Source organism: Dipteris shenzhenensis, chromosome 5 (genome assembly GCF_047967505.1).
Source record: "Dipteris shenzhenensis isolate YYH24624 ecotype China chromosome 5, Dip_SZ_1.0, whole genome shotgun sequence".
Lineage (NCBI taxonomy): Eukaryota > Viridiplantae > Streptophyta > Polypodiopsida > Gleicheniales > Dipteridaceae > Dipteris > Dipteris shenzhenensis.
The window spans coordinates 34,851,653-34,870,542 of NC_141600.1; the positions used below are offsets into that span (position 1 = coordinate 34,851,653).

General features: G+C 41.9%; 1 protein-coding gene across 2 annotated transcripts; it reads right to left on the reverse strand.

Moving 5' to 3' along the window:
- Positions 1–2,954: 2,954 nt before the first annotated feature.
- Positions 2,955–5,572, reverse strand: LOC147901937 (pentatricopeptide repeat-containing protein At1g06140, mitochondrial-like). 2 transcript variants are annotated; one of them, XM_087375064.1, is made up of 3 exons: positions 5,464–5,572; positions 5,196–5,352; positions 2,955–5,116 (listed from the first exon to the last, which is right to left on the reverse strand). In XM_087375064.1, exons 2-3 carry the CDS (start codon positions 5,346–5,348, stop codon positions 3,047–3,049), a joined length of 2,223 nt encoding a protein of 740 aa, XP_087231190.1. In that variant the 5' UTR covers positions 5,349–5,352; positions 5,464–5,572; the 3' UTR covers positions 2,955–3,046. The 2 variants fall into 2 exon arrangements, with proteins under 2 accessions (XP_087231190.1, XP_087231189.1); XM_087375063.1 differs by having other exon boundaries at positions 5,196–5,572.
- Positions 5,573–18,890: the final 13,318 nt, after the last annotated feature.

Genomic DNA, 18,890 nt, shown 5'->3' on the forward strand with positions numbered 1-18,890 from the left:
CATCTGCAAGTCACTTCATAAACAATAGAAAGTGATAAGTAGAAACTGTTTCCATTAAGACTTCACCCTCTAGTTCAGGCGTGTTTGAGTCCTCACTGTGGGAAAACTGAAGTCACGAGTTGGACGATAGCACAATAGCATAGACGGCGAATATGAAGCTCTTTAGCTTGTGGGAATGGTTGACAACACAATTAAGAGGAAACAAATTTTGTTGTTGGAATCTAAGAACTACCCAAAACATCTCGTCAGTGTTTCAGTTACTTGGTAGTGGTGCATGTAATCATGCAATGAACTCTATATTTTATTGAAAAATATAACGATGACTTTTGTTTTTTCTTCATCTAAGTACTATGTATTTTGCTATATAGTGGAAAAAGCATTCCACATTACCTTGCTTTCACCCATATATATATGTATGTATGTATGTATATGTGTGTGTGTGTGTGTGTGTGTGTTTTCACCACATAATATTGAAAAAAGATGTAGAATCCTCGGTTCCAAGGTCGGGGTCCACTTACCTACCACCATCCAAACAAACTAGATGTTAGAACATCATAATTATGTTTGGGTAGACAAGTAATGCTTGTTTTCCCCGGCTTGTTATTGCTTTACCTAGAAATATAGACAACCATATGGATTCTTAGATAATTAAAAAAACAATTTAGCCACAAGTGAAGTTTAAGTCACAAGTGGAGTAAGGAGCGAATGAGTGCATAGGGATTAGAGGAGGTATGGGACGATTAGTGGGCTTGGTATGTGGGGTGGTTAAAAAGAAAATGTAAAGGAAAGATTTCAAGAGGGTACATAAAAGAATAATTCATAGCTAGGGAAGTATTGATGTGTGTGTGTGTGTGTGTGTGTGTGTGTGCGCGCGCGCGTGTGTGTAAGGAAATAAGTGTCTATGTGTGTGAGATACATTTACTAATCAAATTTATTTTTATTTTATTTGTGTGTGTGTGTGTGTGTGTGTGTGTGTGTGTGTGTGTGTGTGTGTGTTCTTTGAAATGTTCACATTGTTCCATTATGTAATAGAATACACATCTACAAATCACAATTCACAAAGAAAAAATAAACCTTCTAGCACAAAACCACTTTTTTCGACCATTAGTCAATTTTTTTTAAACTTCAAAAAAAAGTGTTACGCTATTGATCCTTTTTTTCATCTTGAAACAAAGACATTTAAAAAAAAAATAACCAGGCTTCCTTAGTATACGTTGCATTGTAAGACAACCTGAGAGGCTTACCTAGCAAAAAAGTCTTTCTATAACAGATATGTAAGAAATTATGAGGTCTTCCAGCTAGATTAATCAATGTTGTGTTTCAATTTCTTACTCTTGTTCTAATCTAATAACTTTGATGATGGTGGAGAAGTCATTTTTGCACCACAACATTAAGCAATTGGTGTAGGATACAAAGACAGATAGATTGTGAGAGACACAGGGCATGGACAGACAAGAACAATAGCAACAGAAGTGCTAGGATTATAAGTCTCTCATCTTGCTTACTTAAATAGACGATGACATCCAACATATTGCTATATATAGCTTGAAAAAAAATCGTTGGAAAGGGTTTTACTGAAGATGTTTACCATGTTGCCCTTGGATGGACAATAGTGAGGTCAATGGATCTATCCTCAATACAACCCTTAATATAATATTAATGATTTTGTATATACTTCATGTGAGCATGAAAGACAATATTGTTTATTATGGTGATGCAACTCTTACTATCACAGTAAGTGGAGTGGCCACACTGTCAACTATGTAGATCGTGTATTAACTTCCTAAACTAGATGCATTACATAGTGGTCGCATATGTTTTATATTTCACTTCACTAGATGAAAGAGCAACCCTAGCTTGGTGAGCCATGAAATGCAAGCTGAACTCAATGAGAAACAATAGCCCAAGACCAATCACAGTTTGTGTACCCACAAAGGTCAATGTCCCAATCTCGAGCATAATGCGAACGAAAGTGAGAGTACCATGTACAAATTTAAGAATGCTTAAACTGAGAGAGCAACCCTATAGCATAGGCAATCTAAAGCCTTGTAGAGCACAAATAAATGAGGTTGCCCACTTACTATCTATAAAGCGTACCATCAATTTATTCAGTTGTGTGATATTTATTGAGCTTAAGGCATACTGGAAGTTGACCAAAGGGGAGACCAGAGTTTGCTCATACAAATTGGAAGAGCAAAACTTCATTCAACAACAATTGAAAATACGAAAACCTGGGTTATGTATGAAACCCCAAATGGAAATAACTAGAGTGGCCTAACTAGACTTAGCTTACATAACCATAACATTGTTATATTCCTACAAATCTTTGCTCAATGGTATGGCTCTAAGTACTCTAGAAATGTCTTAGTAGTACTTAGGGTACCTGAAGTACCTGGTTCCACAAATTGATCCATAGGAATATAGCAACCTCAAAGATACATGCCTCAGTAGATACAACACCTAGTAGAGACCTTCAAAACTGAAATACGAGAACTAGCTTATAGAAGACCTTGTCCACTTTAAATACTAGAACTAGCTCATAGAAGAATTTGTCCACTTTGACAAGGGAATTCAATATAGTGGAGATGAATCTGTACCAAGGCAAAATGCAAATACCACATTTAACAAAATCATGAAAAAGTCACAAACTGTAGTTTGCAGAAATCGAACATCTTTTGAGGTCTACTGATATGGAGAAAAAGGAGACTGCATTTCGAAAAAGAACATATTCACAACCTTGTTCACTAGAGCACACATGATACCAACTCACTTTCATCCTTTCATTCTCCTGGTCTGAGTCCACCTCACCTATGTTTCTTTCATGCTGGCATCAACATTTCAAATAAGAGGAATATATACTACCAAGTTACAATGGGATTACCAGTAGTCCCACAAGAACACTTTGCGTTCTTGCAAACATGAAAGCAATTAGCATTTCTGATGACAATGGTCACTGCTCTGCTTTGGATATAAGTGCTGTAGCTGAATGGCAGTCTGCAAACCTTAAGATTTCTTACATGTATGGGTACCCCCTTGGGTGTATTAATCAGGGCACAATCGATAAAGACGACTTCTCACTGTGCTGACACTCAAATTCCTTTATACTATCAGATACGTCCTGGGACAGCCAATGCAAATCTGGTACATATCCTTCTTCCCTTATTTTGAAAGAAAGGTCTTCTAGCTTTGCATATAAATAATTGCTTTGGGAATGTCCTGTATCCCCTACAAAAAATGAGTGCACAATTCCACCAACATCAGTCCAACTCTCTCCTGGCTTCTTCCGTGCTTGTTCTTTTAATCTCATCAACTCAATCTGCTTTGCGTCCTCCTGCATGTGAGCATCTGCATAAATGTTAGACATCAAGACATAAGCTGAAGCGTCCTTTTTGTCCAATTCCATTGCATGTTCAAAGGCCCACCTTCCAAGCTCCACATTCCCCCACTTCCGACAAGCACCCAACACAGTACGCCACAAGGCGAGATTAGGATTGAGTGGCATCTTCTTTATCATCACTACTGCCTTGTCTAATTGTCCTGCACGGCCAAGAAGATCAACCATGCAATTGTGGTGCTCAACAGTTGGAGTGATGCCATAGTCTTTGCTCATGGCCTCAAAGTATGTCTGGCCCTTCTCCACTAGACCAGTGTGACTGCATACAGTAAGAATGCTAAGGAATGTGACCCCATCTGGTTTTATGTCGTTTGCTCTCATTCTGTCAAGTATAAGAAAAACCTTTTCACTCTCTCCTAGCTGGGTATACCCAGCAATAAGTGCATTCCACGAGAATACATCTCGAAGTGCAAGTTTGTCAACCACTTCCTGTGCTTTTGCAAGCAAGCCACACTTGGCATACATCTCAACCAAGGCGCTACCAACAAAGGGATTTCTTTCCAAGAACCCCTTTCTTGCAATCTCAGCATGTATTTCTCGGCCCTTGTCTATGGCTCCTATGCTGCCACAAGCTTTCAAGCTGCAAACAAATGTAACCGCATCAGGAGAGACACCCTCCAATTGCATCTGTTCGAAACAGTCCAATGCGTCCTGACCAAGGTCATGTTCAGCATACCCTGCAATAAGTGCAGTCCACAAGACTGCATCTCGAACTGGAAGTTTGTCGAACACTTCCTGTGCTTTTGCAAGCAAGCCACACTTGGCATACATATCAACCAAGGTGCTGCCAACAAAAGGATCTCTTTCCAAGAACCCCTTTCCTGCAATCTCAGCATGTATTTCTCGACCCTTGTCTATGGCTCCTATGCTGCCACAAGCTTTCAAGCTACAAGCAAATGTGAACGCATCAGGAGAGACACCCTCCACTTGCATCTGTTCGAAACAGTTCAGTGCATCCTGACCAAGGTCATGTTCAGCATACCCTGCGATAAGTGCAGTCCATGAGACTGCATCTCGAACTGGAAGTTTGTCGAACACTTCCTCTGCTTTTGCAAGCAAGCCACACTTGGCATACATATCAACCAAGGTGCTACCAACAAAAGGATCTCTTTCCATCAACCCCATTCTCGTAATCTCAGCATGTATTTCTTGCCCTCTTTCTTTATCTTTCAGCCTGGCACAAGCCTTTAGTAAGGCCACGAATGTATACCCACTAGGATGTACACAATCCTCCTGCATTTTTTGGTGCAGTACGAAGGCATGCTGTAACTCCCCACATTCCATATAACCTGTGATGAGGGAAGTCCAGGAATACTCATTCCGATAAATCAACCTATTAAAAACCTGCTGGGCATCACACATGCTTCCAACTTCCACCAACATTGGGACGAGGTAATTCCCGAGTGACTTATGAGCTTCCAGCCCACTTTTGCGCAGGTACGCATGCAAGCGTAGCGCATACGTTGGATTTTTGTGTTTTCTGCACTTAAGCAAGATGCATGTCAAATTTTCAACCGAAGGCGAATGGGGCATGCGTTCCAAAGAAGCGAGTGCCTCCTCTAAGCTAAGCTCTGGCAGTTGTGCTACGGGGCTGTGCATGCCGTTTTCTGCAGTCTCCATTTTCCGGAGCGTGCCTTTAACCCAACTTGGGTTGTGCCCGCCGTCTAGCCATAGCGACTCCTTGGAGAGTTTCTGCTTGAAATCTGGGGCTCTTGGGTGTGGCTGCTACATGTGACAGCAGACGCGTCAAGATTGAATCTACAGTTAAAAAAGGATTGAATTCAGCTCGTCGTAAACATACTTTGTTGTTTCGATTGTCAAACCAGTGGGAGGGATTGGTAAAGTACTCCTTCCATAAGCGCTCAGTACGTGATCTATCTGCTTTTGCAGAAGTGTGAAAGGCGGAGCAGTGGGGGAGGCTGGGTGTCGACAAAAAACTAAAGCATTGGCACATGGCTCTGTGAAGGCAATTGGCAAAGTGAGACGACAGACAGACAAACTGCGAATTGAACTGAACTGGAACTCACGTTTCAATTGTGGAATAAAGACCCGAGAAATCAAGAACTCACTTTTCAATGGGCGTAGTGTATTAGATGTGCAGCATCACACCATTGGCTATGAAAAGTGTGTATGGCAAACAGAGCCTCAATGTGTACATGCCCTAAGGTGAAGAGGAAAGAGAAGTCATGGTAGCGATGATTGAAAGAGTTCGAGCTCTTTTTCCCTTTAAATAAAATGAAAACGGGTTGGAATAGCAATTGATGGAAGGCATGGAAGAGTAAATGCTAAGAGCATTGCCACACACATGGCCGCACAGCTTGAAAATGGATGTATGGAGGCTTGGAGGTCTTGCCACATGCATTTCTGAATGGAGGTAGATTGTTGAAATCATAGTGCTAAAAGTAAGAGATTAAGAGATGAAGGACATGACAAGAAAGGCATGGAGAGGTTCCATGTAGGTACAATGTGGCACCCTCACGAATAAGGAGATATAAAGAAGAGATGATATTGCATGCATTAAATATTATTAACAACACTATTTGTGTGTGTGTGTGCGTGAAATTAGAAAAGTAAAATCTATTTCCTCCCTACTACACATCCCTGGTTCCCATTCCTTAAAAAAGCCCTTTAAGTGCATGCAATTTCACTCCTATGCTGTCTTTGCACCGTATACTGCACTACATATATTAAGGTAATGCATCCCACATTTAGAGGTGCTACCCATACAAAGTTTTCATGGGATAGAAATCATCAATACTCAGCTTGCAAAGTCAAAATATTTATGTATGTATATCTATCATCCATATATAAAACAGATTTCAAACATTGTCTTTTTCATAGTTCTTTTAGTCTATCCAAGATAAAGACTGATCAAAATCGTCTGTTAATTTAGCCTTGTCTGTATAATAACCAGGTCACAGTGGACCGCCTGGTATTTGAATTCATGGAGCTTCCCGATAGGCATCAAAATGAGTCATATTGCTATTGAGGGTATCCCCAAGGTTCTTCAGTGGTAAGTACTCCTGAACTGAGGACCACCACCATTGTAAGTTGGTCTGGTCTGCCCGTGTATATCATCTCAGTGTACATTCCTTTTATCAAAAAGTCAAGAGGTAAGTGGCCGGACTCACCTACATCCATCCACAAGCACAGCATGTTAGAACATGAAGAAAGAGACACTCTTGGTGATGATTTTCAATGAGCATTACTGATCTTTCCTTTGAGATTTTATTGTTTTTTTAAGGGGCATTAAAAACCTTTTTACACTTGAAATCCTTAAAAGGTCATAGTGTATGTGACTATTTATTGTCACCACATTTTCATTTTTTCATTAAATGATTCCTAAACAAAAACATGGTCATAAGCTCACAGCAATGTTTTTTCTCGTAACTGTAGCAAAAAAGTGGTAATATAAAAAACACCTATACCAAAAATTGCAGCGGGCATTAGTAATAATAACCCTGATAGTTTAATAAAGCACAAGAATGTTCTAGAGTCAAATAATTGCCTATAATGTTCTTTTTGCTTTCTTTCTTTTTTTCCAAAGAAAGGAACCTTCTATTAATGCTTGAAAGTTTTTGAGGAGGGGGGAGGCGCACGAGGGAGGCCACGGGGGCAATCTCTAGTGAGGTGGCCCATTTGTCTGCACCGAAGGAACTGGCCTGTTGGTAACCTGGAGATCTCCACCCTTTGGCGAAGTGTGCCCCCTTCTAGGGTCTCGAGAAGGATCAACTCTAGGAGGGACACTGGGCTCTCAACCACCAACCTGATCCTGGGGACTCCATCATCTGCTAGAACTAAGGTGACCGACTCTGGCGGGGACTCGAGCATTGTGCCAAATGCCCGACCAATGGAAGGGAGGATGGCTTGATACTCCTTGGGGAGCCCTGGGAAGTAGAGTGTGACCGAAAAGTGTGGAACATGATGTGTCATATCCATGTCCTCCATTGTGAACCCATGATACCATGGAAAGAGGTAGACAAGATGCGGGCCAAGGAGGATGGGGCTCTGCTCCACAAGTGACGAGGCAGAGTCGGGGGAACAAAATTGGATGAGGAAAATGCCTCGTCCATAGATGGTGACCTCCTGGATGTGGTCTCCCTCTAATGCCAAGATTGCTTGGATCCACTCTCGCACCTATCTCTGTGTAAGCATGAGGCCCACAATTCTGCCCACAAGCGCCTTTGTCTTGGAGGGATTGAACTGCCTGGTGTACCTGTTGCTTGTCAGCTTGGGAAAGAAGAACCTTAACGGATGTGGGATTCAAGGGCGCTACCATAGAGCCCTTCTGGCTAAACCAAGGGTCACCACCAAGGTTCTTCTTTAGCCTTAACAAGCAGAAGTGCTCTCGCTGCAGGGAAGAAGAAGAAAAGGAAAAGGAGGGTGAGGAAGAAAAGTGGCAAAGGGGGAGGCGGAGGCGAAGAGGGGTATAGGAGGGGACAAGATAGAGATGGAAGAAGGGGGGCAAGGAGGGTGGAAGGTGGAGGGGGAAGGAGGGCAAGAAGGCGAAGAGGGAGAAAGTGAGGGGGTAAGAGGGCAAGAGAATGGAGAGGAGGCAAGAGAGAGGGGGGGGGGGAGCCGACGAGGGAGAGGAGGGGGATGCAAGGGTGGAAGGGGCAGAAAGGGCGGGGGCGAAAGTGGAGGAGAAGGGGCGGAGATGGAGGTGGTGGGAGCGGGTGGGGCTAGCGAAGATGGAGGTGGCAAGAGATGGATGGGAGCGGGCAAGGCTAGCAGAGGAGAAGGGGCCGAGAAGGAGGCAGAGGAGAAGGAGGTGGCGGGGCTGGCAGGGGGCACAATAGGTGGGGGAGGGTAGCAAAGGCGTAAGCAAGAGGAGTGGGCAGGGGGCAAGGAGGCGGGCAGTAGCAGGGCGGGTGGCGAAAGCAGCGGGGGAGGCAGAAGCAGCAGGGCGAGTGCAGAGGGGGAGGCGCAGAGGTCGAGGGAGTGCAGAGGGGAAGCAGAGGAGGCAGGCGGGGAGAGGCAGTGGGGTAGCCAGGGGGGCGCGACAGGAGCTCACCACAAAAATTGGATACTGGGAACTATCGCACTCTCATGCCTATAATGTTCTAGCATCCTTTTATGATAAATGGAATTTGCTCATCTATACTCTTCCTATGTAGCCCAAGAGGGAGACAAAAGCCGGATCTGAATGCATCAATCGTGATTATAAGGCCCACTTCATCAATATTTTTAGACAGCTTCAAAGGGAAAAATAGGGTATAAGTATATCATCCTGCTATCAACCAGGTTTTAGCAAAACCTCAAACCACACAGCTCTCCGTAGGATTATAGGGATTCCCATTATTTACTATATGGGCTCAATCCAAGGGAATATGATGCAAATATGAAGATCCATGGTTAAGAGGCAACCTGGACATAGTTTGAACGAGCCAAAGCACCATATATAATCACAAAGCTAAGGTTAAACTAGGGAGCTTAAGTGTTTCAGTCATCAATCATAGGGTGGAGTCCTCTACTATGAGTGGCTGAGGGACAATAATCGAGCATTACTCATGATATATAAAGAAAGGCAATGTATATCTCAACTTTAGAATGGTTACCGGGTATATTACAGCTTCTGGTTACTTAAGAAACTCATCATCTAAGGGATCTCGGGATACAGAATATCGTGGATAATATCCCATTGAAGGTTTTAACGTAAGACACAAGCACTTGAACTGAGTTCATCTTGTGGGAGCTTGCCCATGGTCGCTCGAGTTCTCTCACGCTCCTTGAACTTCTTTCTTCCCAAGTTTTCTCTCGCCATTGTTCACGGGTATCGTGTGGAGCATCAAAGCATTACACGTTGCTTATGGCACTTAGAGCCTCAGCTTCATGGAGCAGTTCTCGGTGGCCAAATGTGAGATATTAGGAACGATCATACTTAAACATTGGGTACTTCCTACAACCTTAGTTCATATAGACTGTGCATATCGGTGTAAAGTTTCGCATAGGCTCTAGCTCGCAAGCAGATGCAAATAATACGTGAAGGAACTCGTAATCTACCGAGGAGTTCCTGAGCCTTTGGAACTAGATGCCAAAGTGTATCTCAGGTGGCAAGTATTATACATAGATAATCAGTGCGGATCCTCTAAATGTATGTTGACGGTTAAACGCCTTATCTATGAACCTGTGTTTACTCTTGCTTGTTAGCACTCTGCAAAGTAAAGCTGTAGAGCCTAGCAAATCGCAAAGCATTCCCGCGTTATAAGCATGAAAGCTGTAACGATGGCCATGCATTCTACGTGCAAGCAAGCTCGGAGCGGTAAACATTAGAAGGTCTTTAGGGTAAGCCACCTAGTTAACCAATTCCATGAGACATCGTAAAGTTTCGAGGATCGTCTGAACTTATCTAAGCTTGTAAGCATGGCCCATAAAGTTGCATGAAGGGACTGTCTAGCCGTGTTGAAATGAAGGCAGAAGATTTTAAAACGAAGCCATTGTTGGCGTAACCCATCGGCTGGGCTTCCCTGTTCTCTCATTAGACTGAGGAGAACTTCGTGCGAGTATTATTGGTTGGCCATGCCAACATTCCCATCTTCTCGAGCTCATGTGAGTTCGTGGCCTCCGCATCAGTAGTCTCTACAAGGGGGTAAGCATGGTGAAGGGTGAGGGAAGGGAGGCATGGGTTGCCCATGAGGGGAGGGTAGTTTGCTAGTTGTCTCGTCTTGGCACCTTGCCACCTAGCTCTTGTGAGCATTCTTGGTGGAGCTCGAGAGTTCCAGGCTTGTCCCTGACTACCAGGCACTACCTTAGTGAAGAAGCGGGAGGGGAATGTAGGAAGAAGGAGAAGTGGCATCGCCACTTTGCTACAGGGTGGGAGGCAGGAAGCTATCTATGCCTTCTCCACTTACCTGAGTGCTTCCCATCCTTCAAGCCCGCACTGGGGGGGTGTCAATAGAGGGTCCCTTGCTTGTCAAGTGCTCTGTTTGTCGTGCGCCATCATGCCAGTTGTTAGGCCTCTCTGCGACTCTATTCCTTCTTGGAGCTGGTAAAGCCTCAAAGTCCGTAATGTCAGAGCCGAGGCCTCCGTTTCTTCTTTGGAGCTTGGAGTTTCTTGGAATCCAAATTGTCAAAGATTTCAGGGGAGTGATAGCTGAGGATTTCAGGGGAGCTTTTATGGGTGTTGGGCTTGATGCGCCTCAGATTCTGTCTAGGGTAGTATCCTCATGTGGTCGTTGGAGACCTTATGAAAGGTTTGAAGGCAAGAAGGGAGACATGCATGTGCCACTGCGCCCAAGTACTATATGCATGCGCCATGAACTCTACTTTATGCTACCGATCTTGGGGGGGTTTTGGCTTAATTGCCCACGAGGTGTATGGAGGTGGTGGAGGGTTGGTGTCAAGGGCTCTTCCCCACCTTTGGTCTCACCCCCTTACCTTAATCAAGTATTTTTCCTAACCATAAGCATAGGGCACCTAGTGTGCATTATTTTTTTCTAACCATAAGCATAGGGCACCTAGTGTGCATTATTTTTTCGAAACCATAACCATAGGGCACTTAGTGTGCATTATTTTTCTAGGCTTAAAGAGCTAGTTGGACTCCGAGGTTTTGTTGGTGCTATTCCGGCTTCTTAAGGGGGTTCATCATGGGGGTCTGTAGATGCCCTCCTTTTTCGATTGAATGTCCCTTTTAACTATGGGTAGTAGTTGATCCTTCACATGGAAGCGAGTTGTTCCATTCATGGGATCTTGGTTGGGATCCAGTCCCTTCCCTCCTCGGAGGCCTCTGTGTGTGTGTGTGTGTGTGTGTGTGCACCTGTGCGTGCGTGTGTGCATGTGTGTGTGTGTGTTTCCTATCGAAATACTATCCTAGATACTATAGCCATTTTTTTCCTTAGTAGTTTACAAATATTCACGAATACAACATTAAACGTATTGGAAAAATTGGAGTGCTGCAATGGAAGCTTGAGGAAGCTATGTGTGTGTGAGAGGGAGCTATGGACTTGACAGAGGCAATACCTTGGACGGACACTCGAGCGAAAGGAGATAAAGCCGAAGTAAGGATAGAATCCATATCTGAAAGCTACCCAACCCTATCTATTCTTAACACCACACAAATCAAGAGATAAGATGAAGATGAAGCTCAAGCCAAGGCATAACTATTAGTCGATTAGTTTTCATCCATATTTTAAAAGATGCTACCATGTGCTTATATAGATGCACATGTTGGCCCTCGGGTTAAGGCCAACAACGGAACTTACCAATATAGGAGTGAGGCCAGTACATGTAGATGGTGTCAAAAGCATCTCATTGGCTAACTCTTGTAACAATGAGGTCGCGAGTAGTGTGACATTAGTTAACATTTGAATGGAGAGTATCGATAGCAAAAAGCGATGATTTTGTCAAAGCAGATAACTAAAGGCAATCGACCAATGATGAGGAGGGGCCGAGCGTGCCAACTAAGGAGAAGGGAAGAGAGAGTGATATTGTGTATTCATGCTCTCCCTCTCACCTGTCTTTCCAAGCTAGGAAGCTTGTTATTGAGTGTGCCTTGCAAGTTGAGGCGGCTTGGTTGTATCAACTTTTAATATACAAGTGTGGTTTTCTCTACTATTTGTCTATGATGTGTATACTCTGTGTGGTGTTAAGATCCTAACTGTAGTAACTCAGTTCTCCCATCATTATACGGTTTCCCCTTCAACATCAACCCCAACCTTCGAGTTTTCTTGTTGACACTGTTCCGTCACCCTGAGCGTGCAAATTCTACACTTAACAGATTGCGATTAGCAAGTATCTTCACCCACGCACTACACAAGGTTGGGCTATTTATGAGCATCCACTAATCTACATCAAGTATGGACTATATATGATAGCCATAAGTGCATGCTGAAACACTGAGGCTCCCTAGGTTGCACTATGGTTGAACCTAATGATGTCCACTATGTTGGGGTAGGGCTGCACTGATGTCATATTGAGGAATGATCTACTGATTGAAAGAGGTGGTAATCATCGGACCCAAGCATGATGCATAACAGCATGACTGAGTCAATGCTAGAATGTCCTAAAGACTAATCTGCTGATCTGAACTACTCATCAAAACCATGTCCAAGGTATGCTCTATGTAAGAGGTGAAAGCATCGGTGATCGATGCTGGAATGGAATCACCTAAGAAGCTAAATGCACTATGGCATATATCTCCATATGCTGTTGGAGATGTGAGTGCCTCGTACTAAGGACTTACATGCTGCATAACTACATGATCACTGAACTCCTACTGTTTATCTATATCATCTATGGCAAAAGATGGAGTCAGATCCGTGCATGAAGGTGATGGTTAATTTGTCCATTCAAATTTGGCATCCTCTTTAGTTAATTCATACAATTGAGCTACAATCTTAGCCAAATCTTTAATAAAATGCTTGTTAAAACTGATGAAGCCCATAAAAGAATTGAATGAGTTAGATTCTCAGGCTTTGGCATTTGTTGAATAGCCTCAATTTTTCTTAGCTTAGTGCACATACCATCTTGTGAAATGACATGCCTGAGAAAAATATCAACTCAGACACAAAACACACTCATAGCCAGATTGAGTGTTATACCACCTTTTCTATGCCTCTAAAATACCTTTTCCAAGTACTGGAGATGATCTTTATCAGAAGAATAGATGCAGAAATCATCCAAATAAATGGCAATGAATTCAGTTAGGTAGCCTCGGAAAGTTTGTACCATAAATGTCTGGAAAGTTGATGGTGCATTTCTCAATGTTTTAGATGGATCCTCTAGCGCAATAGTAATCTAGTTGTAGCCACTGTAACCATTCATAATCAGTACATCTCATGGCCTACAACGTGATCCAAGATCCCATCAGTGAAAGGTATTGGAAATGGGTCAAGAATAGTTTGAGCATTCAACTTTCGGTTATCCCTACATACTCGGAGTTTATCATTTTTCTTTGGTACCACCACAATGGGAATAACTTATCATTGTAGTCAATAGCATAAATGAATCTAGCACAGAGAAGTTGATCTAACTCATCTTTTACCTCAGAATCCACTTGGAAAATATCTATCTCATCAACAAGAAGTATTTGCAGTTCCATCAATCGTGACTCCACATCTTGAGGAAATGGGTCTATAACTTCTAAATCCTTAGGCTGATAACTACTTAGAATCTTTGAAGGATTTGTAAGAATGCAAACATCTTGATTATCAGTGTTGATCATTTCTTTTGTACCACAATCATATAGTATCTTTGCGATTTTAAGCCCAGTTCATCCCAAAAAAATAGGGTAGGCCTGTTGCTCCATGGCGATTACAATAAAACTAAATATGTAATAAATTCCACCTATAGAAATGATAACATAATGCCGCATTACTTTTGGGTCAACTTGTTGTTGCTCTGCCACCCGCCGCACTCAGAAAGGAGATGGCTTGAATGCCTTGAACTTCAACCTCTTAGTAATTTTGTCGAAAATACTGTTTAGTCCTGAACCACCATCTACTATCACACCTAGTATGGTTTGCTTTTTGAATTTGATGGTAATCACTAGAACTTCTTCATTGACCATTGGGGTGTCAATGACTAGTATAGTGACTAAAGAGTCAACCTCCTTCGGTTGTTCTTCAGATTCTTTAATCTGTTGAGTGAAGAAATCATAGCAATACGGAGCTATTCGTACCAATTCAGCAAATTTCAAAAGTCTAATTTTCATAATCTTAAATATTTCCCATGCTCGGGCTAGCTCTGTGCTAGAACTTGATGAAGTATTCAGTTCCTCTGCACTTTCCTTAGACTTTGAAGATTCTGCTAGCTCCATGATGGATAGTTGAGATGGCTTGACAAGCATCTCCACTGCTGGTGCTTTGCCCTTCAAATCCCTAGTTGCAGAGGTTGCAATTGGACCCTTTGTGCTAGTAGCCACATGGGCATCAACTACATCTGGTAGCTTGGCTACAACTATTTGGCATTCTGGATCCACTTATTTTCGTTCCATATAAGTTGTGAGAAACTTCAAAAGTTCAGCCCAAATTGGAAATTTGGAATGGAGATGGTTTTTGCCATGAGAAAAACATTTGATCTTGGATGGATTTGTCTTCTCCTTGCCATTCTTACTCTTATCTTTTTGCTTCGGGCATGGTGGTTTGCCACTGGTGGACCAAGTACACCTGGCTCGTTGATACTTGGCAACTTTTACCATTGAACCAACGTTCTAAGTCATGGCGCCCAAACTTCGTGCAAGTGCTACAGTACTTTGTTTTACATTCTTCCTCTAAGCATCCATTCCTAGAACACTTATTACACCATTTTCCATTACTGGGGTATCACTGTCAGCATATTTCTTCTTTGTCTTGCCTTTCAAGCCTTCACTTTTCTCACGAATAGCAACTCGGCCAAGAACTCTTCATAGGTCTTAAGTTGGGTTGACTATATTCGGCACCTGGGTGCATCCTGTAATCAACTAGGCTTGCATAGACTTGTCATCTAGCATAGTAGTCAACTAACTAATAAGAGCTCGCATCCTAGGTATGAAGTCTTGGATGGACTCTCCTTTGTTTAGTTTTAGCTTGTTTAGCTTTGTGCAAACATCTTTGTCATTGATTTCCTATCTGAACCTCCATAGGAATGCTTCTAAAAATAGCATACCAATCAGGAAATACCCAATTGGGAATTGGTTGAACCACCTCTATGTATTTTTTATTAAGGCATATGGGAAATAATCCATATATTCTTCATCTATTGTAGCACTTTTAAAATGGCAAACCCGTAAGAAACTTTAACGATGACTATATAGGTCTTAGTCATCAGTGCCTTTCAAATTTTGAAATTTTACCTTGATATTGGAGCTGGCCTTGGACCTTTTTGTTCGTTCCACAGGTGCTTCCTCTTAGTTTATTCCATACCCTGAGTGAACAGGTCGTCCACTCAGAAGAACAGGATCACCAAATCTCCATTTGTCAGATGCACCTTCATGTGTATGAGGTCGCCGTCAACTAGTGGACCAACACACAATTGGTCCATAGGAACATTTTCACTCCTTAGAGGTGTAGGTCTACTTACGCCAATAGGCCTCCACGGTGATAGGAACTTGAGCAAATTGCCTTAGCTATTCCACATTCACTCCTTCAGATACCTGATGACATCTTTCTCCCATCAAAAGCACGCCGTTCTTCTTGTCTATTGATTCTTTGACCATTTGCAATGGCTGGTCTTCTTTGTTCATACCTTTCTTGATGAGATTCTTTTGGAATACTGGACGAATATTCGTTGATTGGCGTGGTCCTCATGCTCATTTTGATGATCCAAAGAGAAAATGGACAACTGTTTGAAATCCAAGCTTTCTATAGAAGAATGCTCGAACTCCGCGGGCCTTCATCTATTAGCCTTTTGGGATACCTGAGCCCAATACTAGTGCTGACTCTGCATAGTAATCAACTTCCACCCCTTGGGTAGCATGGCCAAGTCTCTCTCCTCGCGCTCGATGCTCTTGTTGGACAGTCAATGCTTTTGCCAGTCTCCTTTGGGCATTGAACTTTGGTTCCAGTTCTCATGGTAGGATGTAGCCAATTCCTTTGGCTCAAGATCTCTTCACGCTTGGCCACGCATCTTTGTCTTCTTTACGTGTAACAGCCAGTCAGAAATTAGCCGATTAGTGGAGTTCACGATACCCAACAATTGTTTCACCTCGTCATCACTGGTCAACATGGACCTCTCAATGACCACTCGATTCTAGGCTTGCTAACCCAGTCCTCTAAATTCCCCTACTAACAATATGTCAACTCGCAATTCAAATGACCCTTCCCTAGCAGGATGGCCAAATGTTGACGCTCTAGTTTGCTCACTCTCGATAGGTTTACTCATACGCAATGTTGGATCCAAGACTTCCGAGCAATCCCTACATCAACATTCGGCACATCATTCACCTCAGGGACATCTTATGCATTTTCAGTGATATTTTAGGCATGTAGACCTTGATACTGTCAGCTCCACCTTGAGCCTATGACATATGCTACATCCTACGTTGACGGATGTTTAGCCATGCACACATCAGACGACCTTTAGCTCATGACAGTCGACCATACAGGTTTGACAAGTTGTTGTACCTTGTCAGTGTTTTGGGCCTCTTCTTTAACAGAGCAGAGTATCATACTTGCACCTTTGTCCCCAACTTTGTGTAGCCCCAGGATGTATCATATCTGACAAATTTGTCATCTTTTGCTAATTATAGACGGTTTTGCATCTAGGGACCATATCATTTTGCTCCAAAGTGGTATCTGGTCCACACTACTATGCAAAGTAGAGCAATTTTTGAAGATAGAGATGTGGATATAGAGATGCCAGAGTTTCAAGTTGATCTCTAACATGCCAGAGAAGAAGATGGAGATCTCCATTCAATGTCTTTCAAGGAAACCATGTCTTCTAGATCATCATCACCATCACAAGATCAACATTGAGCTAGTATAGGTCCCAAAGAAATAGGTGTTTTGGGATAGAGCTAGAGATAAACTCATTTGGCATGATGGACTTGGTTGAAGATGAAATCTTTTGTGATTGTTAGAAGTACATACAGTAGGATCCTTTGAAGTACTTTGATCAATTGAATTTTATACAATATTCCTTATACTAGAAAGCCTAAGAAGGTGTAGTCAATTGATGCTATAACTGGTCAATCTAGAGGAGAATAAAAAAGTGTTTGATAGTAAGGGATTGCTCAAACTGACTCCATATTTTAAAGCTTTCTTTGTATACATCTCTCTTGACTATGTTAGATTTTAAACCTTTATGAATCAAGCATAGTTCTTTTTTCTAGTAGATCATCGTTACACTTATGAAATCTCTCAATGTGGGTGAAAAGGATAGAAAATTTAGACTAGCATTTAATGCTATCTTCCATAGAATATCATTATACGTTCTAACTTTTTACATGGTGGGATGTGGAAGGTGAGTTGGTCTACCTTCAACATCCGGACAATGATGGATAAGGATGAATTTATGAGATGTTGCTGGTGCCCTTACCCTTGACTCTATATTGTTTCATTTCAAGTTTGGAGCAAGGATTCACTTTTCTAGAAATCTTCATGGATCCTGAAACAGGTCCATGTTTTTGGGTTTGAATTAGTCCACTTCTTTGGGGTCCATGTGTTTGGGGCATTGCATCCTATGTTTGAAGATTACATGTTCTGAGTTCTACATCCTTGGTCCACATATCCTAGCTTCATGTGTCATGGTTCTTGAGTCCAAAGTTTGAAGCTCACTCATTTCAGCCCAAAGGGTCAACCATTGTATTACAATGGTAATCTTTGTAAAATCTGATATGAGAACTGGATTTTCATTGTATTTACTAAGGGTTGGTGGGGACAAGATTATGTTACTTTGGATCACGTATTGGTAATAAATTATGCACTTTACAACTAATATTGTAGTAAATGGAGGAGATTCATTCTTTTTTGACTTACTAGGATGAACTAGCTTAAGGATTGCCTATGTATGATAGTTTGAATGGAATGCAATGCTTTAGATTTACTACTATCAAGATGAGCGGATAGTCTAGTTTCATTATAGGCAACACTTAAACAGATGTCAGCATGCATGCATTCCTTGTACAACACATTGTAAAGGATTTGCACACGTGTTTATGCACACTCTTGTGTTTATGTGTGTGTGTGTGTGTGTGTGTGTGTGTGTGTAGAGAGAGAGAGAGAGAGGATGTTTCTATTATTATGCTTTCAAAAGTAATGAATGGCTTTCAAATTATATAGTGAAAACTTTGCTGTATTGCTCTACGATATGGTTGTATGAATGGGAAAATCATTTTCAAGTAATTAGTGTGGTGAATACCAAGATGGGTGAGGTTTATATTTCAAAATATTCACATGTAACATAGCTTTTCATATTTCAAAAATACTTATTAAATGTGATTAATTTTGTAATAAGGGGATGCTTAAATTCAACATCCAAACATGTGTTTATAAATGGAAGGGGGTAAAACAAAAATTATTAAAAAGTGAAAGTATTTTAATAATAGATGTATTTTTAAATACATCCTTCCTTGCATATGTTGTATGGGTTTTCACCCAATGGCCCAATTAGGATTGAATTCAAAAAGTTAATTCTATTGAGTAATTATTTTTAAAATCCATGCATGTATGTACATGGCATTTAGCTCACGCATGCTTGGAAAAATCCCCGCATGTATGTAGATGGCATCTAACTATGCACACATGTGTGTGTGTGCGCGCGCATGTGTGTGTGTGTGTGTGTGTGTGTGTGTGTGTGTGTGTGTGTGAGAGAGAGAGAGAGAGAGAGAGAGCTTGGCTAGAAAAATGGCACTTGCTTTGTTGAAAGACTTCATAATAGTGATGAAACAGTCAAATAACTTAGCAATCAAAAACCATTGAGAGAGAGAGAGAGAGAGAGAGAGAGAGAGAGAGAGGGAGGGGGGAGCTAGCTTGGCTAGAAAAATGGCACTTGCTTTGTTGAAAGACTTCATAGTAGTGGTGAAGAAGTCAAATAACTTAGCAATCAAAAACCATAACAGTCAATAGGAAACACAAATTTC

Coding starts and splice junctions, on each gene's coding strand:
- LOC147901937 (XM_087375064.1), bottom strand. CDS start 5,348: ATGTGCCAATGCTTTAGTTTTTTGTCGACACCCAGCCTCCCCCACTGC. Junction 5,117..5,195: donor TTGACAATCGAAACAACAAA/GTATGTTTACGA, acceptor CACATGTAGCAG/CCACACCCAAGAGCCCCAGA.